Source organism: Rhinolophus ferrumequinum, chromosome 22 (genome assembly GCF_004115265.2).
Source record: "Rhinolophus ferrumequinum isolate MPI-CBG mRhiFer1 chromosome 22, mRhiFer1_v1.p, whole genome shotgun sequence".
Classification (NCBI taxonomy): Eukaryota; Metazoa; Chordata; class Mammalia; order Chiroptera; family Rhinolophidae; genus Rhinolophus; species Rhinolophus ferrumequinum.
The window spans coordinates 486,300-512,874 of record NC_046305.1 but is presented as its reverse complement, the minus strand read 5'-3'; the positions used below and the strand labels follow the sequence as shown (position 1 = coordinate 512,874).

General features: G+C 52.4%; 2 protein-coding genes across 7 annotated transcripts in view; one reads left to right on the top strand and one right to left on the bottom strand.

Annotated features, from left to right (window-relative positions):
- The window catches only part of GON4L (gon-4 like), a 48,715-nt gene extending 26,526 nt beyond the window's left edge, over positions 1-22,189 (top strand). Inside the window, exons 12-31 of one of the 4 annotated variants that reach the window (XM_033092169.1) lie at positions 2,863-2,903; positions 3,512-3,615; positions 6,018-6,216; positions 6,733-6,819; positions 7,717-7,885; positions 9,324-9,468; positions 10,781-10,931; positions 11,499-11,615; positions 12,002-13,675; positions 14,162-14,417; positions 14,921-15,105; positions 15,980-16,177; positions 17,238-17,381; positions 17,846-17,989; positions 18,094-18,213; positions 19,282-19,395; positions 19,886-20,096; positions 20,547-21,159; positions 21,252-21,354; positions 22,009-22,189. In XM_033092169.1, the coding sequence (XP_032948060.1) occupies positions 2,863-2,903; positions 3,512-3,615; positions 6,018-6,216; positions 6,733-6,819; positions 7,717-7,885; positions 9,324-9,468; positions 10,781-10,931; positions 11,499-11,615; positions 12,002-13,675; positions 14,162-14,417; positions 14,921-15,105; positions 15,980-16,177; positions 17,238-17,381; positions 17,846-17,989; positions 18,094-18,213; positions 19,282-19,395; positions 19,886-20,096; positions 20,547-21,159; positions 21,252-21,354; positions 22,009-22,158 (4,925 nt within the window). In that variant the 3' untranslated portion in view covers positions 22,159-22,189. Of the gene's footprint in view, positions 1-2,862; positions 2,904-3,511; positions 3,616-6,017; positions 6,217-6,732; positions 6,820-7,716; positions 7,886-9,323; positions 9,469-10,780; positions 10,932-11,498; positions 11,616-12,001; positions 13,676-14,161; positions 14,418-14,920; positions 15,106-15,979; positions 16,178-17,237; positions 17,382-17,845; positions 17,990-18,093; positions 18,214-19,270; positions 19,396-19,885; positions 20,097-20,546; positions 21,160-21,251; positions 21,355-22,008 lie in introns of those variants that run through there. The other 3 variants (XM_033092170.1, XM_033092168.1, XM_033092171.1) reach the window with 3 other exon arrangements.
- Positions 22,190-22,409: 220 nt separating this feature from the next.
- Positions 22,410-26,526, bottom strand: MSTO1 (misato mitochondrial distribution and morphology regulator 1). Of its 3 annotated transcripts, none has more exons than XM_033092190.1 (14): positions 26,369-26,526; positions 26,126-26,261; positions 25,585-25,654; positions 25,418-25,493; positions 25,127-25,181; positions 24,904-25,042; positions 24,633-24,750; positions 24,419-24,553; positions 24,186-24,338; positions 23,794-23,925; positions 23,536-23,720; positions 23,208-23,312; positions 23,004-23,117; positions 22,410-22,777 (listed from the first exon to the last, which is right to left on the bottom strand). In XM_033092190.1, the coding sequence occupies exons 1-14, from the start codon at positions 26,450-26,452 to the stop codon at positions 22,441-22,443; spliced, it is 1,839 nt and encodes a 612-aa protein (XP_032948081.1). In that variant the 5' UTR covers positions 26,453-26,526; the 3' UTR covers positions 22,410-22,440. The 3 variants fall into 3 exon arrangements, with proteins under 3 accessions (XP_032948081.1, XP_032948079.1, XP_032948080.1); XM_033092188.1 differs by having other exon boundaries at positions 22,437-22,753; positions 23,008-23,117; positions 24,186-24,341; positions 26,369-26,521; XM_033092189.1 differs by having other exon boundaries at positions 22,504-22,753; positions 23,008-23,117.
- Positions 26,527-26,575: the final 49 nt, after the last annotated feature.

Genomic DNA, 26,575 nt, shown 5'->3' with positions numbered 1-26,575 from the left:
GACAGGGAAGTACCAGGAATCAAAGAGAAAGTACAGAATGAAAAAGCTTGAGGATCTAGGCTTGGAGAAAACTGTGAAGGAGGGCGTAGGAAAGTACAGGAAAAATCAAGAAAGTCTGGTGGCAGAAGCCAAGGGCAGGGTCTGTCCAAGAAGGAGCGTCTGGTCCACAGTGTCATATGCTGGGAATGAAACATCTGCTCGAAGCAGAAAACTAGATCTCCGTTTGGCTCAGCTCTCAGCCTGGAATACAGGTGCCTTCCCTTTCTGTTTGTGACTCCCTTCAGTTTACAATTTCTCAGGGAGATCTCCTCCTTAGGATCAATCTTCTTGCTTTGGACTCCATACCACTTGGTATGTCCTTTTTAATACTTATCACTCTCAGAATTGCTTGTTTAGTGTCTGTCTTCTGCCCTAGTCTGTGAACTTCTGGAGTTTGTACTTACTGCTGGTAGAGCCGGTGTTTTGCAGGGTGCTGACAATATTTGCCCATCAAATAGTGAACTTTTCTGGGATGCCGGCCTGCAGTGCCATCCTTTCTAGTCAGTGAACATAAGTAAAAGCTAGGGTAGAATTTTAATTTTGTTCTTCCTCCTGTTCTCACATCTGACGTTGTCATATGTAATTATAATCCCTTTAGGAGGACTTGCCCTTACATGCACAACCCTTACATGCATAACCCTTACATGCATAACCCTTACATGCATAACCCTTACATGCACAACCCTTACATGCACAACCCTTACATGCATAACCCTTACATGCATAACCCTTACATGCACAACCAAAATTTAAGAGTTAAAAAGCATAGACTCATAGAGTTTGAAAAGTTTCATGTGGTCATATCTTTTTCTCCCACTTGTTTCCAGTTTCTCATGTGGCCTTTTCGTCTGTTTGGGCACCGCTGGTGGGGAGCATATCCGTTGGCAGAAGTGTGTCTTCCATGAATATTTTCGCTACTGAACCCAAATCAACCTTTTACAGTCCCCTGTTTGTCCTTTGTGGCTGAAAAATGTAATTTACTCCCAAGTGTGCAGAGTAAAAGATGTTTCTTTTCCTGACTTTTTTCTTTCCTAAGCCAGACACACCAAGTTTGTCCAGTTCTCTGGGTGTCATGGTTTCCACACCTCTCACCGCCCAAGTTACCCTTCTCTGGATTCCAGCCTTTGTTTAAAAAAATTTCTCACTCATTATATTATGAAACTTTTCAAGCAGAGAAAAATTCAAAGAATTGTACAGTAGACTAACCCATGTACCCACCACCTAGTTTCTTTAATTAACTTTTAAAATATTTGCTTTATCACTCAGCTCTCCATCTCTCTATCTATAAATCCATATGTGTGTGTGTGTGTTTTAAATGCATTTTAGAGTGTGAATTGTAGATATCAATACACTTCACTCCTAAACATTTCAGCATGTTATCATGAATTAGAGCTCAATATTTGTTTATAATTTCTCTTTAGGTAAATTTATACTCAGTTTACTCAAATTTTAAGTGTACCATTCAGTGAGTTTTGACGTGCTTACACCTGTGTAACCCAAACCCCTCTCAGCATACAGAATTGTCACCCCAGAAAGTGTTCTCATGCCCCTACACCATCCCCCTAGAGGAATTGCTGTTCTGATTTTTTTCCATCACAGATTAGATTTGCCTGTTTTATGACTTCGTATAATTGGAATCATATAGTCTGTGCTCTGTTGTGTAAGGCTTTTTTCACACAGAATAGTTCTTTTGAGATTCATCCATATTGCGTGTATCATTAATTTGTTCTCTCTTACTGCTGACTCGGATTCCATGCGTAAATATACCAGTGTGTTGATCCATCTTTTACCCCCAGGTGTTGATGGACATCTGGGCCCTTGCTGAGTTTTGGCGACCTTGAATAAGGCTGCTCTGAACGTTTGTGTTCAAGCCTTCGTAGGCGGACGTGGTACTTCTCGTGGGTCAGCAGCTACCTAGGAGAGGTCAGAGGATAGATGTAGGTTTAGTTTTATAAGAAGTTGCCAGACATTTACCCCAGTGGCTTTCCATTTTCCATCCTCATTAGAATTCCAGTTGCTCCGTGTCCTCACCAGCATTTGGATTTGAGCCTTTTAGTGCCCTCTGGGAAGGGCCCACATAGAAATGACTGCAGTCCTTTAGAAGCCGTCCGGCTCTGCACTCGCTCAGTGAGGTGCCTGCTTTCCCGGACGTGAGCGCTATTTGCAGCAGCTGTGTCACACTGAGCTTCAGGTCAACCAAAACATTCTGGTCTTTTTCACATTCATTGGTTTTGAGCCATCTCACCTTTTTGTGCCCTTAAGAAACCGATGTTTTAAAATCCTAAATGCAAGCCTTTACATTTCTCCTCGTTATGATCTGTCCATTAATGTGAGAAAACAGAATTTGGAAGCTGTCATCAGTTGGTCTGGCAATCCCTTCCAGCTTTGTATCATTTACCGATTTGATGACTGTTTCGTGGGTCTCCTAGGTCATGGATGGAGTTGCTGAGTAGTTCAGGTACTAAGGCAGGGTCCTGTGACACACGGCTCAAGACTTCTGTCCTGACTCTGTTCAGTAGGACAGGTCAACGAACTGAATTTATCTTACCGTAAAGTCATCGAGCTCACATTCCATGTATATCTTCCCACTAGAATTGAAGCTTCAAGAGAAAGCTTCAATTCTGTTCGTTCTGTCATGTGTCCCAAGCATCTAGAACAGGGATAGAGCCCCCGTTGGTGTCCGTAAATGTTTCTGAGTGACTGAATGATAGATAGATGTGAGGCCACCTTGCTGAAAACAACACACATTGTCTTCTTGGAATTCTGCCTTATTGCAAAATGAAATGAACTGTGCCAACAACATACTGTTTGGCTCTTTTGCAGAAAAGGAAGTGAATGGGCTGATGGAAGAGCTGTTTGAAACTGTGAGTAATGATCCTGGAGTGAGAATTTGGGATGGCAAAGTGGGTTCTTCTGACCACCCTGAACCCCTTCAGTCCGCCTAGGAGAGAGGATAGTGGCAGGGGAAGTTAGCTAACTATTAGGTTGGTACAAAAGTAATTTTAAAAGGTTAAAAAAAATTGCAAAAACCGCAATTATTTTTGCAGTAACCTACTAACAAACTTTGATCACCCATATGTAGGTTATTCTCTTGCAAGCTTTGGATGGCCCGCCAGCTATCATTTGGTGCATCCATAAAGATTGCAAACTGGTTTTAGATTATTCTGAGCAGACATAGTTACCTTTCTCTTAAGTTTGTCCCGTGAAATATATTTATGAACATTTTGAGTTATGCATGCTCTGTCCTCACCGTTATAGGTTGGCTGATTGAGAGGTTTTTTCCCTGTGTAGAGTCATCACCCCATGTGTGGGACTATGGGTGCGTGAAGGGAGGAAGGTGCTGCTGCAGCTCTTCCTGGGTGCTGCTAGCGTTGTAACGTCCTGTGAACTGCTCTCCGCTTTCCCTTGGCATGGCTGCAGCGACGTCCGCATGCCCACCCCCCAGGAAAACCCACCTTTTTCTTCCCCTCAGTTCCAGGATGAGATGGGATTCCCCAGCATGGAAGATGACGGCCCCGAGGAGGAGGAACGTGTGGCTGAGCCCCGGCCTAACTTTAACACGCCTCAAGCCCTACGGTAGGCTAGCCAGAGACCTTGAGCCTCAGAATGGAGGCAAGTGTATGTCTGGAAGGGTTTGCAGAGATCTCCGTTTATTTCTCAGCCCTAACTGCCCGAGTTACTGATGTCGGTGCCCAGCCCTGGGGCCTGTTAGGTGTCGAGTGGCCAAGTCTCCTTACTATGGGGCAGTGCAGCTCTAGGCCACGCTGTATCTGTTTGGGAAGGGAGAGAAAACAGTAGCTGGCATCCACAGCAACCTCTCCAGGTGAGCGGTGCTGGAGGGGTGCGTGGGACTCTGGCCAGCCACAGAAACTGCCCAAACCGTTGGAGCCAGGTTCCTGTCCTGCTCCTCATTTGCCGTTAGCATCTGGTAAGTGGTGGTGAAAGCCTGCTAGTTACCTAGGCAATGCCTTTTTATTCCCCTTAATTAGTTAAACCATGAAGCACCTGCAGAAATGCCCTGGAGTCTGAAATACATGTACTGCCGTCTTCACACAAAGTTGGCACTTGTGTTGCCCCACCCAGATGGTAGAGGCTTTAATTTTCCCCCGTTTCTGTGATGGGTTTGCATGATTCGTCTATCTGTACTTTGTTGTTACCCGTTCTGAGTTGCAGCAGAGGGCAGGGTGTGGGTTATGCCACGGGTGGAACAAAGCTAAGCAGAGAGACCACGGCCTCTGAGTAGTCCTGCGTGTGACCTGAACAGCATTACCTAACTAGAGAGCTTGGGATCCATCTGCCAGCTGGACCTTAGTGCAAAAGACAAGGCATACTAAACAGCGTGCAAGCCAGACGTGTCAGTGATGTTCCATCCAATAAATGCCATAGTATAACTACCACAGAAATCTCAGGATTTCACTTTGTTTTTAGTTTTATTGAGGTGTAATTGACAAAGTTGTAAGATATTGAAAGTGTACAGCATGATAATTTGATCATGTGTATAAACACTGTGAAAGGATTCCCCGCCTTGAATTAATTAACACTTCTGTCACCTCACATATGTACTTTTTTTTTAAAAGAACATTTTCAAGGTTTCTAAGAATGTATTTGACCCACTTGCTGCAAGCCACAGTGCATAGAACAAAGTTCAGGTGTAGCAGAATGGAACCATTGCTCCATCTATAAACTTATTTCAGTTCCCAAGTCAACTCTATAAATTTTTAAAATTTGGGGATTATGTAACTACTTTAAAATCCTTGTTGAAATTCAGTTACTTCCGGCATTCAGTTGATTTGCTTTGACTGCTGCTGCTGCTGTTTCAGCAGGAAATGCAAACCTGGTTTTAACCTTTGAGTAAATAACGTATGGGGAAGGTGAGTTATCTGTGCTCCCCTTACCAACTCTCCAGGAAATACTATTACTAGAACGAGGTGCGGCCTGATTTGCATTGCCTGCTTTTTCTGGGCTCTGTTTTTCTGTTCCTATTAGCAGTGCAGATAATCAGGAGTTTTCTTTTCAGTTCTCAGTAAAGGGTGTCCAGAGGACGGTCCCATGCCCTTAGGGTTTTACCCTGTGTCTGTCTACACTGGTAGGAAATACTGTAAAAGGAAACGTAATCTTATTCTCAAAGGCTGTTGGAAAAAGTCATTATCATTTAACTGTTGCTACAATGGAGAGGATTTCTTGAAATACGATAACCTGGCAGTCATAGCTACCTGAGCAGGTCTTGCCCTGATGGCGCAACGTGTCATCAGCTCGTGCTCCATCACCCAAGTGTCTCGTGCTGCCTCCACTTCAGAGCTAGCACGCCAGGTGTTAGGATTCGTGCTTCAGCCCTGCCTGGACGCAGGTGCGAGGGTCGGGTTAGAAAACTTGGAGGAGCAAATTCAGAGGGATTTTCATGGCCGGAGTTAGGTAATACCAGCTTCTCACTGTTCATTCAAACTGCCTGTATTTTAGCATATCCCCTTCTTGCTTCATGCAAGAAGCTCTTGGACTTTTTAAGAAAGGAAGGCAGGGCAGCCTGGATGGATGCGAGTAGGAGAATGGGAGAAGCTAGACCTGGGATGGGGCTCATGGTAAGTTAGAGAACACATGCCGGGCTTTTAGAAGATCGTGTATCAGCGCGAAGAACAAGTCCCTGGTTAATGTGGGTGTCAGTATGACGCAAGAAGGACGAGTTCCCATAGCTCCTTGACGCTTTGTTATCCAGACCTTTCTCTGTGCCTAGGCTTTTGTTTAATTTCGCTGCGTTACTTGGAGGGCTGATGGTAGAATGGAGTGGGGCAGTTCAGAACCATCCTATGTAGATCTACGCTCACAACTCTGGGAAAGGCGGGTAGGCTGCAAGTGTCGCCTGTGGGCTACTGTGGGATTGGGTGATGGAAAGGACTCGGCCTCTTGGCCCACCATGAGGAGGACTCAGATGTGTCGTGGACCCAGGGCAGTGCTCACAGCCAGTCATCTCCCCATGGGCGCAGGTTTGAGGAACCGCTGGCTAACTTGCTGAATGAGCAGCACCGCACGATGAAGGAGCTCCTTGAGCAGCTGAAGATGAGGAAGTCTTCGGCCCGACAGCAGCAGGAGGCGGAGAGGGTTAAGCCGCAGGCTGAGAAGGTGCAGCAGACGCTGATCCTAGACCCCACACAGCGCCAGAGGCTGCAGCACCAGATGCAGCAGGTGAGGCTGCGTGGGGGACGGTGTTGGCACTGCCCGGCCCCCAGCGGCATAGCCAAGCCCCAGGGAGTGGCTTTGTGAAGGTCAGAAACGTGTCATCTTGGTGCCGGGGGAAACCGTAGGCCCCAGATCTTCCCACAGCCCTGACCTTGACAGTTAGGTTCAAGAGTCCTTGTGGCTCAGGCAAGAACACACGTAAGGACCCGACAGTGTCCAGAGTTCTGGATTTCAGTGAGTCCGTGGCACTCCATTCGGATTTAACAGCCTCCCTGCCAGAGTAGTTTTTCTTCTTTCCAATCTCAGTTTCTGTGGTTGGAGGTTAAGCTTCCTCTGGTTCCACCATTTTGCTCCAGGGGAATGGACGTATTTGCAAAGTTCATACCAACATACTATGTTGTTCTCGTACTCCAGCCAGAAAGCAAAACACGTGGCACAAAGTTGCAGCTATCTTGGTAAGATCTTCTGGGTTCTGGAAATGCTGTCCTAACGTGTCGCTGTGTTACTTGTTTTCACTCCCAGCACGTTCAGCTCTTGACGCAAATTCACCTTCTGTCCACCTCCAACCCCAGTCTCAGCTCGGAGGCCAGCACCGCCAGGATATTTCTGGTAAGATTCTAGATGTCCCTACCTCTGACTGGAGTGTGCAGTAGCTCGGCCGGTGGCTCTGCACAGGTGTTCCCCATCGTCACCCACATGGTTCTCCTCTCCTGCACATTTCGTAGCTCTTCTGGTGGCTTTCACGTTTGCTGAGACAACGTGAGCCCTGATTTCCATGAAAGTACAGAGTGTATTCCATGTTCTTACGAGCGTTCCTCATGTTTTTATTGGGTCCTCGTCCTCATCTTTAGATCCACCCTGACTTCTTAGGTTTTCGGTACATCTCTTCTCTTTATTGAATTCGTTCTCCATTCATTAGGCTCAATAACTGTGTCTTATGTAGAAAATTAATTTTGCTCATGACATTTTGAAGTATTTTGGAGGAAGGGCTTTTAATTTTGAAACTTTAAACTATAAAAATTGCCCCTGAACTTGTGGGCAGGTAATGATGGTGAGCTGTGCTTCTTGGATAAGTCTCTCTGGCGTTTGAGTGGTGTGTTGGCTGGTACTCCAAGCTGTCCTGGGCGTCAACAGGTGTGTTCACCTCTTCCTGTGTTCAGAGAATCGCGAGAAGTACTTTGTTCTAAGTGTTATTTGAGAAACCAAACGACAGAAAATTTTGAAACGCAACAGCTCTCGTTTTTGAGAACCTTGATTGTAGCTGGGAGCTAGACTCAACATCCAGCAGGGGCAGGAACACTCAGCCTGAGAACAAAACAAGAACAAAATGGGTGTGTCCCCATCACAATTCCTGAATATCTGAGGGCTCAGCAGAAGCTCTGTGGGGTAACGCTAAAGCTACCTTTGTCTCCTGTAGTAGGAAGGACACGTGCCTCCCTCCGAGGCTGAGGGCTGTGGGTGCTAATGGCCTGGAACTTAGATCTCCTTTGTGTCCGCTTTTCCCAGGAAGAGCTGGGAACCTTCGCTCAAAGCTCCATCGCCCTTCATCAGCAGTTCAACCCCAAGTTTCAGACCTTGTTCCAACCCTGTAACCTGGTAGGGGCCATGCAGCTCATTGAAGACTTCAGCACACACGTCAGCATCGACTGGAGTCCTCGGAAAAGTGTCAAGACTGGTAGGGGACAGACGTGTCCACTTCAAGTTTTTACTTGCAATGAGTTGGGAGTCGTATTCCATGGATAGTTTCCTCGGGATGGAAGAGATAGGAGATGTATAATTCCTCCCTCCTCTCTTCTGGGCTCCCTTTGTACTCATGATCTAAATTCCAGAATTGTGTGATAATTGAGTAGGGAATGGAGGCAGTGGACAGGCAGGGTCATCAGGGGTCGACATGGGCGCTCAGTACTAAGAATTGGACTGAAGTAGATACGAGGGTAGGAGCAAGAGCAGGACACTGGGGTCTGGGAAGATGGAAGCCACGTGGGAAGGTCGGGTCAGGTGTAGGTCTTCGCTCTCCTTCGTCAGGATCGTTTTATGTCCCATAACGATTATCGTGCTGTCTCCATTTTGAAGGAATGTTGGCTTGGGACAAGGCACAAATCAGAGATGTGGCCCATTCACCATGTTCAGTATTTTACAGAAATTTGCGGGTTTGGGTTTGGGTTTTACCTTGCGTCGGTTTAGTATTTTTTTTAAAAAATATTTGCTGTTCCCTGAATCCAGCTATTGGCTTCTGCTTTGTTTCCTGGTTTAACACATTAGTCGTGGTTTGCTCTGGACTTGGGTTTGTCTTTGATTTGATGTGAAATCCCTGACTCTTCTAGTGAAATTGAATATAGTTGGATTTAAGTGCATTTAGGTTGTGGACACTGATCTCAAACTGCTTTATTAGCTGCATGTAGTCACTGAAAACACCAAACGACTGCTAACTTAGACGTATGGTGTTCTGTGTTTTCCTTTTGGGCACATGAAAATCTCATTTATGGAAGGAGAAATACGGCGGTAGTAGTGCTTGTCTCTGGAAAGTTAGACGTGCCTGGAACCGAGAGGCTCAGACAGCAAGCCAGAGTGAACGAGACTGAATTGTCTCATTCCGTTTATGGTTTGTTTGTTCCCAGCCTCAGGAGGAATCTGGGAGAACTTAATGAAAGTTAAGTAAGAATCAAATCAAATCAAACTTGAAATATCAGATTCTTGAGGGAGATTAAGCAAGTTGGAATCTTATCCTGGAAGAAAGAACGCATAGTTGAACATCACCTACCGTTCAAGGATTTAAAGGGGGAAGGAGGTGAACATTTTTGGAGCGTACACTGTGAGCCAGGTGTCACTCGGTACATTGTAGGTGTTGATGTTACTCAGTGTTTTAAGTAACATAGTCTGGGAGAGAATGAGAGAATCAGCTTTTAATACCACTGAATGTGAAGCCCTTTAGGCAAATGCTAGGCTGAGAAAGTGGTGGAAACATTTGTGGGGAGGGTGTGTGGGTGGCAAGACATCAAGTTAGGTAGGACCAGCTCTCCCTCACGCAGAAAGGCATTCAGGAGCTTTTATGAATCCCTCTTGGTGCTAGAATGTCATTTATGAAAGATTTTTTTGTTTTCTTTTTCTTACAGCCTGTAAATTTCCCTGTTTGCCAAAGCAAGTAGCTTGGATCCTGGCCACAAGCAAGGTTTTCATGTACCCGGAGCTCCTCCCAGTGTGTTCTCTGAAGGCAAAGAACCCCCAAGATAAGAACTCATTCACCAAGGCGGAGGACAAGTAAGGGTTTGCTGTGAGGGGTGGAGGCAGGCCCCGAGTCCTAGGACAAGGCCTAGTTCTGTTCTGGGGGAGGTCAGGGCAGTAAGGTATGTGCAGTAAGACAAGATTCAAAGAGAAGGGCACACGTGGGAGAAGGTTCTCGTTCTACACGTGCTTGTTTCAGCAGAGCCAGACACTATTCTTCTGGGGAAATAACATGCACACTTTGGAACATTTAAAAAAAATTTTTTTTGTCTTTTACCGTGTTTCCCTGAAAATAAGACCTAATCGGACAATCAGCTGTAATGCGTCTTTTGGAGCAAAAATTAATATAAGAGCTGGTCTTATTTTACTATAATGTAAGACCGGGTCTTACATAATATAAGACTAGGTCTTACATTAATTTTTGCTCCAAAATATGCATTACAGCTGATTGTCCGGCTAGGTCTTATTTTCGGGGAAACAGTATTTAATGTATAAACTAATCTTCTCATGTATGTTATTAGAGGAAATTTTCCAAAGGAAAAATATTTTCATATCCATCATCCTAACCACCCCAAGACAATGATTTTCCTTTTTGCATTTCTTACATAATTATTGGCAGTTTAAATATAATTTTGTTTTGTTTTTTAAGCCTCACATGTTGAAATTGTTTTTCTCTGTGCTGTACCGTTGTCCTTTTTTGTTTCTGTATAGCATTTTTTAAAGCAATATTGAGTGGCCTGATGATAGTCCTTTTATTTGCTGGCACCCCCCCACCCCCCAGTTTTGCGGTTGTCAGAGACTCTTCACCAAGGATCTTTGGCACAGAGCTTTTGAAAATCCTTTGAGTTTATCCTTTTGGATAAATTCCCAAGAGTGAGATTATCTGATGAAGGTTAGGAACGTTTTTATGGCTCTTGATACGTGTTGCCCCACTGCCGTCAGTAAATGTGGCCATAGGCAGCCGGAAGTGAACATGTCACTATGGGAGGTGGTGTTGATGCTGATTTCAAATGGCTAACACGGTGCCCATTGCTCTTTTCGTATCTGTTGTTACACCCATCCTTCTTCCTCTGCATTCCTTTGAGCTGCGTTTGTATTATTAGTATAAAGATCATGTGATCTGACATTTATTAGTGATTTATGCCTAGGTTTTCCTCTTTCCACTTGATTGTGTCTTATTCATAGTACTTACGAGTACTCAGTAAATACCTGAAATTTTCTGTCAAGTAGCCATTCACTCATGTAAGAATTAGATGCAGAAAAAGTGGATTGGAGAATGGGGAGGGAGTCTGGGGGGCTTTGTAGAATGCATGTGAGGTGAGGTTTCACACCCCTGCTGCTTTCTCAGTCTGTTAGTTTTAGGACTGAAGCACTTTGAGGGGACCGAGTTTCCTAAGCCCCTCATCAGCAAGTACCTTCTGACGTGCAAGACTGCCTGCCAGCTGACGGTCAGAATCAAGAACCGAAGCATGAACAGAGCTCCTGACAATATTTTCAAGGTGAGCGCTCCCTGCAGGCGGCTGCCCTGGGGCCTCGCCCACGGGCCGCGCCCTCTTTCTCCGTGGGCCCCATGGAGAGAGGGGTCTTTACCTACAGCGATTCCTCCCGCCTGCGCTGAACTAAATCTCCTCTCGCCTTTCCAGGGACGTTGATCTAGCCTTTTCCTCTCGAGTATTACCTTCTTCCTCTGTTTGCTTAGAAAGGAAGCTGCCACGCGTCCAGGAGGGTTAGGGCACTGTCGTTGCAGCTCCTGAGAAGGGGCAAAGTTTAAATAGGATCCGTCTGACTAATCATCTCCTTCCTGTTCCGCGCGACCTAAACTCTTCCCTTCTTGGTGACCAGCCTGGAGATGAGCAGTTAGCAGACAGGCAGGCGTTGTACAGTCTTTACAGTTAGCGGTTAGTTGGATTTGAAACGCAGAAGCTGCTTCAACACATGCTGTTGATGTACATGGGTGTGTGCGTGTGCGCTCGTGTCCACCTCAAACCCCGCCCGCCCCACTCCCCCACCTGACAGAGGGCCGTGTCTGACGGGAGTGGGACTCGTGCTTTATTCTTCCTGCGCAGTTTTACAAGAAGACCAAACAGCTGCCCACCTTAGGGAAGTGCTGTGAAGAGATCCAGCCCCATCAGTGGAAACCGCCTGTCGAGCGGGAAGAGCACCGGCTGCCGTTCTGGTTAAAGGTAAACCTCCTGCTCGGAGAGGTGGGGCAGCAGGCCGCTAAACCCCGGCGAACACGCCAGCCACTGCACCGCTCTCAGCTTGCGCTGTGGAGCCAGGACTTCCGAGGTCGCCCTCATTCGCCCTTCTTCTGCTGCCCCCTCCCCGGTGGTTCTACAGGCCTTTATAAATAGTGGGGACAATGATTGTTTTCCCCGTGAAATTCCGAAAAGTGTTTCTGGAGTGTGCAGTTGGAATGTAGTCTTCGTAGAAATTTGATGTCGAGTAGGAAAATCTTGAAAAGATGTCTCGAGACTGTCCTGGAAAGGTCCCTGAAATCTGGAGAGCCCTATTTTCCGCCCCCCAAATTCTGACATGTGCTGGATCTGAGCACTCTTGTTGCCAACAGGCCAGTCTGCCGTCCATCCGGGAGGAGATGCAGCGTATAGCTGATGGTGCCAGAGCGGGAGGAAATGGCACTGCGGCCACTGAGATCAAGCCGGACCCAGACCTGGGGAAAAGCAGCTCCGACCCGGGGGCTGAGAGCCGGTACCCACTGCTGCTGCCCAAGGGTGTAGTTCTGACCCTGAAGCCAGCTGCTAACTGCTTTTCCAGGAAGGGCTGGAGACAGAAGCGCTCATCCACCCTGAAGCCCCTCCTAATCAGACCCAGCCCCTCTCTGCAGCCCAGCTCCAGCTCTGGGAAGACCCCAGCCAGGTCAGCTCAGTCAGAAGCCCCTCCGAGCAAAATGCTGCTCCGCCTGCCTCACAGCCTGCAGCCAGCCACTGTTTTACAGACCGTGTCAGGCGTCCCTCCCCTGAGGGTCCCCGGGGGCGATACTTTCGAATCCCCCACAGCACTGCCCACTGTGCCCCCTGACGTCAGGACCAGCTACCCTCTGTCCGAGCCTCAGACCCTGCTCTCCTCGGCTCCTGTACCCAAGGTGATGCTGCCTTCACTTGCCCCTTCGAAGTTTCGAAAGCCCTACGTGAAACGGAGAGGCCCCAAGAGAAAGGGGGCCAAGGCCTCCGTCTGCCTGAAGTCTGTCCCCCTCATCAACTCGGCCCCTGTTATCTTCACTGTCCCCGCCGCCACCGTGAAGGTCGTGAGTCTTGGCAGTGGCTGCAACGTGATCCAGCCTGTCAGTGCTGCTGTGGCCCCCAGTTCGCAGACGATTCCCATCACCACACTCCTGGTTAACCCGACCTCCTTCCCCTGCCCACTGAGCCAGCCCCTGGTGGCCTCCTCCATGCCCCCCTTAATTGTTTCTGGCAACTCTATGAAGCTTCCTGTGCAGCCCAGCCCTGAGGAAAAGGCCCCGGTGAACGGGGACATTGGCTGTCCTTTGGACGAAGGGAAAAATGCCTTCCAGGGCCTGGTACCCAAGTTAGAAGCCCAGGACCTGTCTCCTCTCTGTGCTGCCGTCTTCCCCACGAGGGAGCACAGCCCAGGGCCTGCGCCTGCAGATGGACTGTGCCGGGAGGACTCGCCGGAGAACAGTGCGTATGTCTGGACTGTTGTGAAAACAGAGGAGGGGAGGCATGTCGTGGAGCCTCTGGCTCAGGGCTTCCCGGAATCTCTCAGCGCTCTTCCTGGGGACTTGGACAAAGTGGTCAAGATGGAACCTAAAGACCATGGGCAGGAAGTGTGCAGTGCTCCCCCGGAGCCGGCCTTTTGTGAGGACATCAAGGAAGAGTGCTCTGGGGAGCCGGACGCCGGCTGTCCACATGAGGAGGCCGGCGCTGCCAAGGATGTGAGGACACAGCCGGTCCCCACAAAGGAGGAGAGGAGTCCACCCGCTAAAACCCCTGCAGCCTCGCAGGAGCCTCCTGACGGAGCAAACTCAGGGAATGGGAGCAGAGAGTCTGCGAAGAATGCTGCAGCCTCCACTGAGCCTGAAACGGCACTGAGCAGCCCCCCAAGGAAGCCCGAAGACTCGCCCAGCATTGATGGGCGCTCAGCGGGGACCCCAGCGGGACCAGAGGAGGAGGAAGAAGAGGACTTTGACGACCTTACGCAAGACGAGGAGGATGAGATGTCCTCCGCTTCTGAGGAGTCCGTGCTCTCTGTCCCGGAGCTGCAGGTGAGAGCTGGGGGTATTTGCAGGTGGTCGAACTCATCCTGTGTTTACTGTATCGGTAGGCCACCCGCTTGCAGGTTTTAGGACTTTAGATAGTCCTCAAACCATTTTTATTTGACTTTTGAATGCATTATGGGACATAATTTTGGGTTTGAGGTGAGAGGTGAGGGAAAGGGTGAAATTTTACTTATTACATTCAACTTCTCATTTAAATGTTAAATTGAATCAACTAAGCACATTATAAATGCCAAAAAAATAGGTCATAAGTGTGGACCATGGCAAAGGAAAACTATCTTCAGGGTAGTGGGGACCTTCTAGAATACCTCTTCTTCCCCCGCTCCTGTCAGACTGTGATCCCAGCTACCCCTGATAGTTGTGGGACCCCCACCACACCCCGATTGATTACCCTCGGCTCCTTCTGATGGGCTCTGTGCAGCCAGCACGTGGGGGGCCATCACCAGCCCTTCTGAACATTCTGGGGGTTTGCAGGAAACGATGGAAAAACTCACTTGGCTCGCGTCTGAAAGGCGCCTGAGTCAGGAGGGTGAGTCTGAGGAAGAGAATTCACAGGAAGAGAACTCGGAGCCCGAAGAAGAAGAGGAAGAAGAAGCAGAAGGAATGGAAAGCCTGCAGAAAGAGGATGAAGTGGCCGATGAAGCCGGCGGAGACCCTGCCGAGAAACCTCCTACCACCTTTGCCTCTCCCAAGATTGCTCCAGAAGTGGGGACCAGCAGGACCCCACCAGGTGAGCTCGGTGAGCGGATGAGGCCCGGTCTCAGTGGGCCTCACTGTCTAAAATACATGTGCAGAGCGGCTAGTGGGTAACCCAGGATCTGCCTCTCCCCTGCAGCCCCCCTTCCCCACACCGATGTTTACGTTGGTGCCTCTGCAAACAAGAGATGCTCGTGGCATTTTATATTGGATTCTCACCAGTTGCTCGATTTGTGTTAGGTTTATCCACATCCTTAATTCATCTGTCACGCGTGAGGCTCAGAGCTGTGCTCACTGCAGAAACACTGCTCATTCCTCACCGGAGCTCGTCCCCAGAGAGCCCCGCACAGGCCACTCTGCCTCGTAGACTGCTGGCTCTGCACCGAGCCGATGTGACAGGCTGACGGGCCTCGTCCCATTTCCCACCAGCTTCCTCCTGAGTTGTCCATACTGTCTGTGGAGTGGGTGCATGTGGTGGGTGGGTGGGCGGGCTGGGGGCTGGGGGCGGAGAGACAGCCCTTTTCACGTGTGCTCTAGGAGAGAACAGCAAGGCTGCCGGCAAGGGCCGCAGCGGCCATCGAGCTCGCAGCAAGCGGGGCAGTCGGGCCCGGGCCAGCAAGGACACGTCCAAGCTGCTGTTGCTGTATGACGAGAACATTCTCGAGCGGGACCCACTCAGGGAGCAGAAGGATTTGGCCTTTGCTCAGGCTTACCTGACCAGGGTAGGCAAATGCGGCTTCCTGTTTCCACCATTCCCACTGCAGGAGGGCGCTTTTCCTTCAAGGGAGGAGGGCTTAAACTGGAGTCTGCCTTCCAGGCTGCCCGACAGCCTTGTGTGCCTCTGCCTTTGCCCTCCTGGAATTACTGAGATCTGTGTGCGAGAACCACAAGGAGATGGAAGTCAGTGCCAAGCAGGGTGATTGTTAGTACCTCACATCAGCAATTGGGGAAAGGTGATACCGCCATCATGGGTGAGAGGCTGTGACCTCACTGCGGGGCTAAGAAGAACCTTTCCCGAGCGCTGGGCTTGAGCAGAAAGGCCTTTGGACACTGGCCAGAGAGTGGATCTCAGGGAAGCACCTTGACCTTCAGAGGCGTGAAGCAGCCTGTTCCTGGCAGCTGGCTCCTCCGCCAGCTCACACGGCTTTGATGCCCCAGCAGAGTGGAGGGCGAGCAGTGAGAGCGTGGCTTTTTCTTGTCTCCTGATGTTTCACTAACAGTCCTAATCCCTGTATTTACCCTCGGATAATCCACACTGAGATAGATGTAGCAGAACTCCTCGTGTATTTCCGTGTGGAGGTGAAGTCAGGAAGGCGAGGTTAGGGCTGTGAGCTCGAGAAAAGCTGGCCTGGTTTTGGGGGGGGTGGGCTGCGGTCCCTGGGGAAGGGAGGACTTTCGGTTGCCCACTACAGAAGGGGAGCTGTTCTTGCTCAGCGCTCCATGTCGTCCGCTAACAGATCTCAGGGCCTGTCGGGGGAGGAGCCTCTGAAGGATGAATCGTGGGGCTCCCCAGCAGTAACTCCTCCTCCCCCCTCGGTGCCCTTTTCTGTTGGGGCCCAAAGGAAGGGCACTGGCGACTGACGTCTTTCTGTACAGGTACGAGAAGCCCTGCAGCACGTCCCTGGCAAGTATGAGGACTTCCTCCAGGTCATCTATGAATTTGAGTCAGGTTCCCAGCGGCGCACAGCTGTGGATCTCTACAGAAGCCTGCAGGCTCTGCTCCAGGACTGGCCCCAGCTGCTAAAGGACTTTGCCGCGTTCCTGCTGCCAGAGCAGGCCCTGGCCTGCGGGCTGGTGAGTAGATGGGCACACAGCGCCTGGACTCGTGGGTCAGAGCGAGATGGGGTGCACAGAGCTGCCTGACGCCGTCCGCTGTCCCGACTCGGCCAAGGCGCCGAGAGCCATCTCTCCACGGGACACCTGCCCAACCCCCTTCTTCCATTTTCTCCCATGCGGGATGGGCGTTACCACTAGTTGCCATTGAAAACTGTAGTTAAATGATGTGCCTCTTGCTTGTCACTGTTGTAAAACAGGCGTGCAGTCAACACAAGTGATGAGTGCCTACTCTGTGGCAGGCGAAGTCGTAGGGATGAGAACTGGTAACCACAGAAGACGAAATCCTTCCCTCGTGGAGGTTTCATCCTCATGGGGAAAGTTAGGTGACATACAGTCAAGTATGTGTATTACACAAATTATAAAATAGACATAAATAGTAAAATATGTAGCATGTAATACCTTAGAGTGATACCATTTTGTAGAAGAACAAAGCAGAAAGGGGACCTGGGAGTTGTAGGTGAGGGGTGAGGGGCGTGTTGCAGTTTTACCTGCGGTGGGCTGGGAAGGCCAGGTGGTGAGGTGACGTTGGAATGTTGGAGAATGAGGAGCTAACCATGGGGCATGTCCCAGTAGTCCCGGGTGTTTGTCCTGGGAATAAAGGATACAATGAGACTATTCTGGGTGTCTTCAGGCAGTTAGCTGGTAATGGAATAATGCAAACCACGCCAGTCTTCTCTTCCTGTGTTATCATGAACATCAAATGAGTGGATGTGTGAAAATTCTTTAAACTGTGAAATGCCGCATGGGCTTGAGTGCCTGATTTCACAGTCCATGAAGCAATAAACACCGTGAGATTTGTCCACATCTTGACTCTTTCATTCACATCTTACTTGCCTGGGACCACGAGACCCCAGACACCCAAGGCGGGTAGATCCTGGGGTCTTAGGAGAGACTGGCTTTGTCAACCAGAGCCCTGCACCCCCCTGCCTGGCCTTGTCGTCTCGGCTCGTGTGGACCGTCGAGTTCTCTCTAGCAGTTCTAGTAGGTGACTGCTCTCGCCCTCTTTCCACTCCGGTAGTTTGAGGAGCAGCAGGCTTTTGAGAAGAGTCGCAAGTTTCTTCGGCAGCTGGAAATTTGCTTTGCGGAGAACCCATCGCAGCACCAGAGGATTATCAAGGTCCTGCAGAGCTGTGCGGACTGTCCGCCCCAGGAGGTCACGGAGGTACCTTTCCCATCCTGCCTCCTCCACCACCATCTGGGCCTTGGGCCTCTCCCTTCACCCTCCCCTAACTGGTCTACAGCCTTGGCTTCTGGGGTACCATGCGCTTACTGGAGGGGATGAAGGCAGGGATTCTTAGGCTGACTGGTCTTCATGCTCAGGAATGCCATAGAGCCTTGGAAGGAAGTTCCAGGAGGGAGGTGATGGGCTCGGCTGGGTGGTGCCCGAGCTGGAGGTCAGTGGGGCAGGGGCAGTGTTGTCACTAGGAGTCACACTTGTTGCTAATAGGCCTCCCGTGTAGCCAGGCACGGAGGGAGAGGGGCTGCAGAGTCCTCGGCTATCCAGGCGGACGTCTGTGTCTCCCAGTTGACTAGGAAAGCAGAGCTTGGAATTCCGTCCCTGGGGTGGATGGGGAATGCAGCCTGACTGGCCCTGCAGACTCCATCTGTCCCTACAACTCTTCCCAGCTCAAGACACAGATGTGGCATCTGCTCAAGGGCCACCACCACCTCCAGGATGAGTTCTCCATCTTCTTTGACCACCTGCGCCCGGCAGCTAGCCGGATGGGTGACTTTGAAGAGATCAACTGGACAGAGGAGAAGGAGTATGAGGTACAGGCCGAGGCTGCCGGGGGTTGGGGGGCTGGAGGCGGGGCAGGCCTGGCAGACGGGGGGTGTCTGCTGGTCAGTGTTGAGTGGCACCAACTTCTGCCCAGTTTGATGGCTTTGAGGAAGTGGCACTGCCTGATGTGGAAGAGGAAGAAGAGCCTCCCAAGATACCCACAGCATCAAAGAGCAAAAGGAGAAAGGAGACTGGGGCCCCAACTCACGATAAGGTACATGGCTCATTGGTGGTGTCCAGTTTTCATGAATCACGTCTTGAGCCTCTGCCGAAATGTCTGTCCACTTTAGGATGGCGCCAGGCCTGGGGTCTGAGGCTGCCGCGGGCGTCAGAGCCCGTGGGGGCATAGTGCAGCCGCTGGAGAGTCCAGAAGGACCAGTTCCCAGTCTTCCTAGCTCAGCTGTTTCTCTTGCCCTTGGGTCTTCATGTCTCCCTTTGTGTTCATGTGAAGAAATAGAACCAAGACTCCTAGTTGAAGGATAATAACAGCTGGCACTCAGCTGTGTTACAAAGTATCACGCATCTCTTGGGAGCTTTTTCATGGGTTATCACTTAGCTGACGCCCACAGTCACCTGTGCAGACAGCGCTCCCCTCTTCAGTTTACAGAAGAGGAAGCGGAAGAGCAGAGAGAGGCCACGGCCAGGTCTTGCTTTTCCTAAGAGCACGACTAGGATGTGAACGCATGTAACCCGGCTCCAGGCTGCGTTTACTCACTGCTCTCAAGAAGTTGCATTTTTCCTCCATGTCCCTTTACTCCATGTCTTTTGCTCTTGGGGAAAAACTGATTCGAGGTAGCTGCATGACATTGAGCCGTTCATTTAATCTCTCTGTTTCCTCGTCTCCACCGTCAGTGGGGATAATAATGGTACTTGGGTTTATTGAACAGTGTCACTGAATGAGCCTTCCATTTGTACAAAGCCGTCCCTCAAGGGGATTGGAGGACAGCGGAGAACTCAGGGCACAGGGAGAGACAGACAGACAGACAGACAGACGAGTGAGTAGATCGCAGCTCAGGAGGGCGCTCTCCAGTGACTGCCTCAGGCTGTGTTTGACTTAAATATTTCCTCAAACGTCTGGGCAATTGGGACATGTCAGTCTTTGGGTCATTTAAGGATGTTTCAGGGATTCATAATAGGCTTTCCTCGAGTTTGACGTTGATTTCCTCAGGCCATGCGAGGAGATGGTGTATGATAACAGAAAGGCCGGGCGCCGGGGCGGGCTTCGCTTCCTCACTGGGAACCACAAACGTTGGGCAGCTGACCAAGCCCAGGTCTCTCCTAGGAGGCTGAGTGGCCAGATGGGGTCAAAGACTGCGTTTGTCCCTGCCACGAAGGCGGTCCTGACTCCAGGCTGAAGAAGAACAAACGCAGAAATTGTAGTCACTGCAGCGGCAAGGTGAGCGGGGGACAGGTGTCCAGGGCAACCCCAGGCTGCCTGACCCTTGGGGCGTTGTTCCTACCACAGGTGTGGACCTTATTTATATCTGTGTACAGATACAAATAAGTTCATTACAGACACACAGAACACACGTAGAATCTTTTAAAAACATACGGATTTCAGCTTTTTAAAGAGAATCCTATGGGTAAAGGTTTTGGAGTTGGAAAAAATCTACCAGTTTAGATAGTTCCATCTTAGATTTTTTCCCCAATGAAGTAAACCTGTGTCAGGGACGCAGCCCCTAAAGGTGGTCTGGTTCTCTATAGAGTCGGGGTGGTGGGCAGCGAAAACGCATCCACAGGAGTGCTGAGCCCTGGGCTCGTCCTGGCCAGCCGGGTGGAGTGCGGCCTGGTTGCCTTGCTGAGCTCACGGCAGCGACCCTTCCTTTGGTCGGCCCCTAAGACCAAGGAAGTCAGGACGCCTGTGACCCAGAAGGCCATCTCTGCAGGTTTGTGACAGCAAGTCCTACAAGAGCAAGGAGCCTCCAGAGTTGGTGGGCGGCAGCCCCCCCCGAGAGACAAGTCCTGTGCCTGCTGCTAAGGAACCTGGACAGGGCAAGGACGGGACGGAGGAGGACGGCCCAGAGGAGCGGGGGGGCACTGAGGCCCCCCCGAGCAGGGCTGGCAGGAGTGCCCGCAAGGGAGAGATGCCTGTGCCAGGTGAGTGAGCCGACGGCCGCCCCGGCCTTTCTCTTTCTGTGTCTTACTGTCACACAGTTCAAGCAAGAACAGCTTTGACCCTGGATAAATGAGTCTTTTTAGCGATGGACTACCACCCATCCTAGTGACAAACCAGTGGGAAACACTTCTCCCGTCCAGCCTTAGCTTTCCCTGCGTGGCCTCTGTCCGCCTGCAGAATCAGCAGGATTCAGGCGTGCTCTTGTGTTCCCATGCCTGGATCCTCCCCCGTGGCCAGCCCCGCTGATCCGCATTCTAGACTCTTCTCAGATTGGCAGCCAGACTTGCTGTCTTCCCACTGTGCCCTCAGTCCCCAGCCCCGCCTCTTAGATCAGAACTGGATCTCCGTGCTTCCCAGCGTGAGCCTGTGGTGAGCTCTGCGGCGCATTGGCACTTGTCCAGACCCTTACGTCTTTGTTTTCTCCTAAGCAGGACCGGCAGTGGGGAGCAGTTCGCTGTCCCCTCAAGAAGTGATGCCTTCAGACCAGCAGTTCCTCCTGGATGGCCCACCGGCCCGCTCACCGGAGCCGCGTCAGCTTCCCTCCAGCACTGGAGCTGTGCCAGCCAGCGTGGGGAGAAGCCAGGCTGGACCTGAGGCGTCCCCCAGGCTTCTGCACGAGGGGGGCGGCCAGAAGGCTGCTGGGGAGTCGGAGGCTTCCGTCCTGGTCTGGGATGCCTCAGAAACTGAGAAACGGCCTGGAACTGGCGACCCCCCTGCTTCCTTCCCGAGTCCTGCTTCCTCGAGGACCAGAGACTTAGGGAGAAGACAGGTGCCTGGGAAACCAGACGCTCACGGGAGCTGGCTCCCTTCAGGCAGAGCCGGGGTGAAGACGTCAGACAAGAAGGCCCTTGTCCATGAGTCTTCCTCAGGAATCGACACCTCAGCGACTTCTCCCTCAGCCCCTAGAGGCGGTTTGGCTAAAGACAGTGGAATGCAGGGCAGGGGCCCAGAGGGGGAGCCGCCGCCAAAGGCCACGGAAGTCACAGTATGTGCCAACAACAGCAAGGTCAGCTCCACTGGGGAAAAGGTGGTCCTGTGGACAAGGTGGGTAGGGCCGCACGTGTGTGTGGGTGTGTGGAAAGCGCATGGAACGCAGCGGTTAGCGATGCAGGATTGACCATGGCATGTGCTTACAGGGAAGCCGACCGCGTGATTCTTACCGTGTGCCAGGAGCAAGGAGCGCAGCCGCACACATTCCGCGTCATCTCCCAGCAGCTCGGAAACAAGACCCCCACCGAGGTGAGTGGGAGGCACCAAGGGGGGCCTGGCAAGAAGAGGACAGGCTGGCCAGCCGGGAGGTGACACCCACTGTGACTATAAAGGTCGGCCCCGAGGAAGGGCCTGACTCGTCAGGGTGGTGGCACTGGTTCTAGAAGATTTCGGGGCAGCGGCCCCAGAGATCCCACAATAGTTTTGTTTTGGGGAGGGTGCGACTTTGGGCAAAACAGTTAGCCCCTCACCCCGAGTCACCTTCCTTGTTGAGGAGGACATGTTACTCCGTTTCCTTTTGTGAGGACACCTTGCCCCGAGTCTCCTTCTGTGAGGAGGACACATTACCGAGTCCCCTTCTGTGTGGGGACACCTCCCCCCGAGTCTCCTTCTGTGAGGACATGTTACCCCGAGTCCCCTTCTGTGTGAGGACACCTCCCCCCGAGTGTCTCTCTGTGAGGACGTTACCCCGAGTCCCCTTCTGTGTAAGGACACCTCCCCCCGAGTGTCTCTCTGTGAGGACGTTACCCCGAGTCCCCTTCTGTGTGAGGCACCTCCCCCCTGAGTCTCCTGTGAGGACACAGCCCGTACTGTGCGGGACAAGTCAGGCTGTTCACCTTGGCATGTGCTTCATGCTGACAGGCCACTAGCTTGGGAACAGGGAACAGCCCCCTCTCGTCCTAGGTGTCCCACCGCTTCCGAGAACTCATGCAGCTTTTCCACACCGCGTGCGAGGCCAGCTCTGAGGACGAGGACGACGCGGCCAGCACCAGCAATGCTGACCAGCTGTCTGATCGTGGGGACCTTCTGTCTGAGGAGGAGCTGGATGAGTGAGACGGGCAGTGTGCAGGTGTCGTCTGCACAGGACCCAAGCCCACGGACCCTGATGAGGGACAGGGTGCTTGTACTTTGAGCTCAGTGCACAGCTGAGGAGTGGGGCAAGGACCAGGACACGGCAGGCTGGCATTGCATGGCTCTGCCGTCTGCCTCGCTGTCTTCTCTGGACGTCCACTTTGTACATACACAGCGTCGACGGACAGGCTCAGCTCCATCCCTCCCCGCCCCCGTTCTTTGTCCCGAGGGTCCACTCGTGGTTCTGTCATCTGAGCAGTGTTCCTATGTGTCATAGGTGTGTGTGGTTGTAGCCAGTCCCGAGACACCAAGCGCCTGCATCCGCACTTTTATTGTACACCCACTCTTTCCCTTCCGGAACTTCAGCTCACAAGGCTGTCCCCGCCCTGGTAGCACTGGGCCAGGCTGCGGAGCTCGTGGAGCAGCTCCTCCAGGTCCCCCTGTTCCACCCCAGCCTCCATGAAGCTGGCCCAGCGCCGCAGGTCCACTTTGGTGAGCTCTTTGGCCAAGTTGCCCAGGGTCCGATCCAAGGAGGAAGAGGAGCAGAGAGCCCCAAGGACGGGGATGCTGTCCACTGCTGTGGAGGAGAGGGTGGGGAGACCTGTCACCGGGGTTCTCCTCCCCTGGGACTCCGCGTGTAGAGAGGGGACTCAGCCAATCTGTGGGCTGTCCCTTCAGTAGACCAGTACTCCAGAGGAGAGCAGTTCTCAGGAACCAGCGTGAATAAAGGAGTGTTTGACTGTGAACTTTTCTAAGTACCTTTACCCAGGAAGGGACAGAGTAAAACCGCTCCCATGCTTGACGTTGTGGTTTTCTTCCCATCCTACATACCTGCCCCGGTTGGGGGACTGTCCAGGACCGAGCCCTGCTGGCTGAGGCTTGAGAAGAGGTGGGGGTAAGGAGGGGCCACCTTGCAGGGCGTCAACAGCAGATGGGAAGAGCTGGGGAGCAAGAGGGAAGGCGGCAGTAAGAGGAGCTGGGGCCTGAGGGGGCCTGAGGTCTGGGAGCAGCCCAGGGAGCGTTGCACTGACCTCCGGGCTCCAGGCTGCTGCTGCTCCAGGTACCGGGCCAGGACTTCTTCCCCAGTGGTGCACGCGTGGAGCACGGAGGACACAGGTGTCCCTGGGGGGAGCTGACTGCCAGGACAAAGCCAGAGCACCTTAGTCTGGGGCAGCGTGCTAAGGAACCAAGAGTCTTCTGTTCTCAGGCCCTCAGCTGAATCGGGCTGCTCAGTCTCTTTTTTGATAAAGGGGGGGTGGGGGTGATGCAAGGGGCTGTGCCCTTAGACTGTCCAGAGGTGCCAGGGAGAAAAGGACGTGCAACAAGTGTCTGCCGGCTCCTGAGGCCGGCACTGCTCACCTGGTGTGGCACGCTCTGTTGAGACCCCTCAGCACCACTGACTGCGCAAAGCAGCGTGTTCCAGAAGTGTCCCCACATGCAGACAGCGGGGTCCATGGCGTGGCCCCTCCAAGTTGCACCAGGGCGTCGGGAAGGGACTGGTTTGGAACCAGGGGGAAGGGGATGGTTGCTCCTGCTGTCACCACCTGAAAGGAAGGATGAGATCCACTCCAAGAGCTTTGTCTCGGCTCTGACCCAACCCCTCCTGAAGCTTCCTACCTTTTTCCCAGAGAAGTTCAGCATGTCAGCCAGATGAACCATGGAAACTGGTGAGGAACGCAGGCGATAAGGCACAGTGACTGTGTCCAGGGCTGTGGCCAGGATGGCACTGCAGTGGAAGGGCAGAGTGGCCTGGAAAGGATACCGAGAAGAGCACTTGCCTTTCGGGGCTGGAAACGAGTGCAGGCAGGATAGTAATGGCAGAGAGGTCCAGGGCTTTGGGACAAAGCGGGTGTGTGAGGCCCATGGCGGCAGGCACAGGACCCGGAATTAAGGCCACCTAGTGGAGTTCAATCTGAGGCTGCAAGAGTGGAGCCAGTGACAGGCTGCCTCGGTGAGTCAGGATCCCCAGGGTCCCCGTCACAAGCTGTCACCAGAGCACTGAGCCTTACATCATAATGCAGGTGCGGGAAGTGGACGGGGGGCTCAGGTCGCAGCCCCAGGCTCCCGCCCAAGGATAAGGGGCAGACCAGGGAGCTGTGAGCAGACAGATGCACCAGACCAAAGGCTGTGTTCAAGAGACGGTAGATGTTTTTCTGGGGCTCCTGCTGAAAGAAAGAGTAGTTCGTGTGAGCAACTTTCTCACTGGGCTGTCATGCCCTCTTCCTCCCCACGTTCTACTCACCCTAAGACTGTAGGGACCAGGGAGCAGCCCCCAGGTCACTATTCCTCGCCCCGTGTACTCATCTCGAAGCAATTCTGAGGCCTTAGCGCCCAGCCCAGAGAAGCCATCGTGTAGGTCGCACAGGATCTGGAAGCCCTGGAGAGGTGAATGATGGCAGGTGGGACGGGATGGGAAGGGAAGCTCCCAGCCCCATGTCCTCCATGCACACAGCTACCTGCAGGTAATCACATTCCTCCACGTAGAAGTGCAGCCTGTCCTCCAGTTCTTCCTGGTACCTGGGTTCTTTCAGGATGCTCTCCCCTTGGCCAAAAGCCTCCAGGCGACTTGCTTCACTGCCATTTATAGACAGAGCCCAGGATTCACTGGACGCCCCTCCACCCCGCCCTGAGATCTTTTTCTCAGGGAGGGCACGGAGGATGGTTTCAAGAGCCTCATGCATCATGGGTGGGCCCCGGTTTCTCACCCCACAGCCTCGGCCCCCGTACCCATCGTGGTTGTACTTCTGAATCATACAGATGCTCCGAGGATGGAGATGGACTCTGAGGAAGTCTGACCAGACTTGGATGCTTCCCGCGGTGGGGATCCGTGGCTTTGGAGGTGTAGCAGTGGTGAGTGGGGCGGGACCTGAAGAAAAGCAGAGGAAACGTGCCTTTGTCGGGGTCCCTGATCTGCCCAGCCCCCATCCTGCAGAACCTGGACAAGTCTCACCTTTGCCACTGGGAATGGACTGGACCCTCCAGACACCATCACTACACAGCACTCCCTGGGAGGGATGGGAAAAATCTCCATTTAGTTCCAGGCAGCCCACAGGCAAAAGTGGTTTTCTACTCCCCGATTTTGCTGGCCACACCCTGTAGCCTCCTTTCTGTTTACGCCTTGGTCCTTTAGGAGGAAAGGGTGCCTCTCCCCAAAACCCCTTTGGGCATCGAAGGTGATTCAGGTGCCCCAGTGAGGCATGGTGGCAGCGCTGGGCCTGCAACTCAGGGCCGAGGCCCTCACCTCTGCACTCAGAAGGTCCTGGAGGTAAGAGTTCTTCGGATGGAGCTCCTCTGTGTGTGTGGTGAGCTTCCCCTCCCTGAAAGAGATTGGAGACGGGTCCTAGCCACAGGTGCCGAGTCCCCAGCTTCCTGTGCACACCCACACTCCTCTCCCTACGGCCCCAATACCAGGCTATCGCAGCGTCTCGCTGTGTGTCCCTGTAGAGTCCACCTTCTTGTTTTAGGGAATTCAGGCTACCTGCACAAAAATAACAGGCAGTGTTAGGTCAAAGCCTCGTCCCTCCACGCCTTCTGCTACTCCCATCCCCTGACAGTCTGCCGTCACCAGCACTTGGTGCTTCCAGATTTTCCTGAATAGACATAAGTTGTTCAACACCCTGGCCTAGGAGAATCCAGATTCCATCCTGTCCTTTGCTGTGGGACCAGAAGCAAAGAGCACACCCAGCGGGTCTTACAGGAGCGCCAGTTGAACACACCACTGTCTCCAGGGACAAGCAGCCCATTTCAGAGATGGCTCGGGAACGGAGCAGAGGTGTGCCTTCCTGCGTCCCGCGGGTGGAGGCCTATTGCGGTCAGCTCTCCCTAGGCCCCTCATCTCTGTGCTTTAGCCCAGTACGGTCTGGGAGCTTTGAAGCGAATGGGTGCCAGAGACTCCACTGGCACGCGAAGGGGAAAGTGGGCACTGGGCTGACCCCGGCCACCGCCTCACCCTTCAGATCCATGAGGATGAGCCTCGGCGTGTAGGTCTCCTGGCCGTGCAGCGTTCGGCCGGTCCGGTACAGGACGTCGGGGCACAACTCCCCGGGCGTCTCCTTGGCATCGGTCGGTTCGCGCAGCGCAGCATCCTGGAGAAGCACAGGAAGGACTGGACTCGGGTGGCGAGAAAGGCAGGACGGAAGTAAGGGCTGGAAGTCCCAAACGCTCCGCTGGGGCAGCCGCCCGGAGACCTCACCTGCTGGTTCCACCAGTGCGCTCCCACGAACCCCGCAAAGTGTCCCAACTGCAACGTGAGGACCTCCCGGGCCCCGCCCGCCATGCCGCGCGACTCCACTGGGTCGCGCAGCCGCCGCCTGCCCACTCGCCACTCCCAGCCGATTGGCTCAGTAGCCTTGTGGGCGGGGCCTCGTCCTCTGCGCCCTATTGGTGCATAAACATCTTT

Bases quoted from the DNA above. Each gene is read 5' to 3' on its own strand.
- MSTO1 (XM_033092190.1), bottom strand. From the start codon at position 26,452: ATGGCGGGCGGGGCCCGGGAGGTCCTCACGTTGCAGTTGGGACACTTT. The intron at 25,655-26,125 runs GTGAGGCGGTGG...ATTTTTGTGCAG, and splicing joins CATCCTCATGGATCTGAAGG to GTAGCCTGAATTCCCTAAAA. The intron at 24,751-24,903 runs GTACGGGGGCCG...TATAAATGGCAG, and splicing joins CAGAAGTACAACCACGATGG to TGAAGCAAGTCGCCTGGAGG.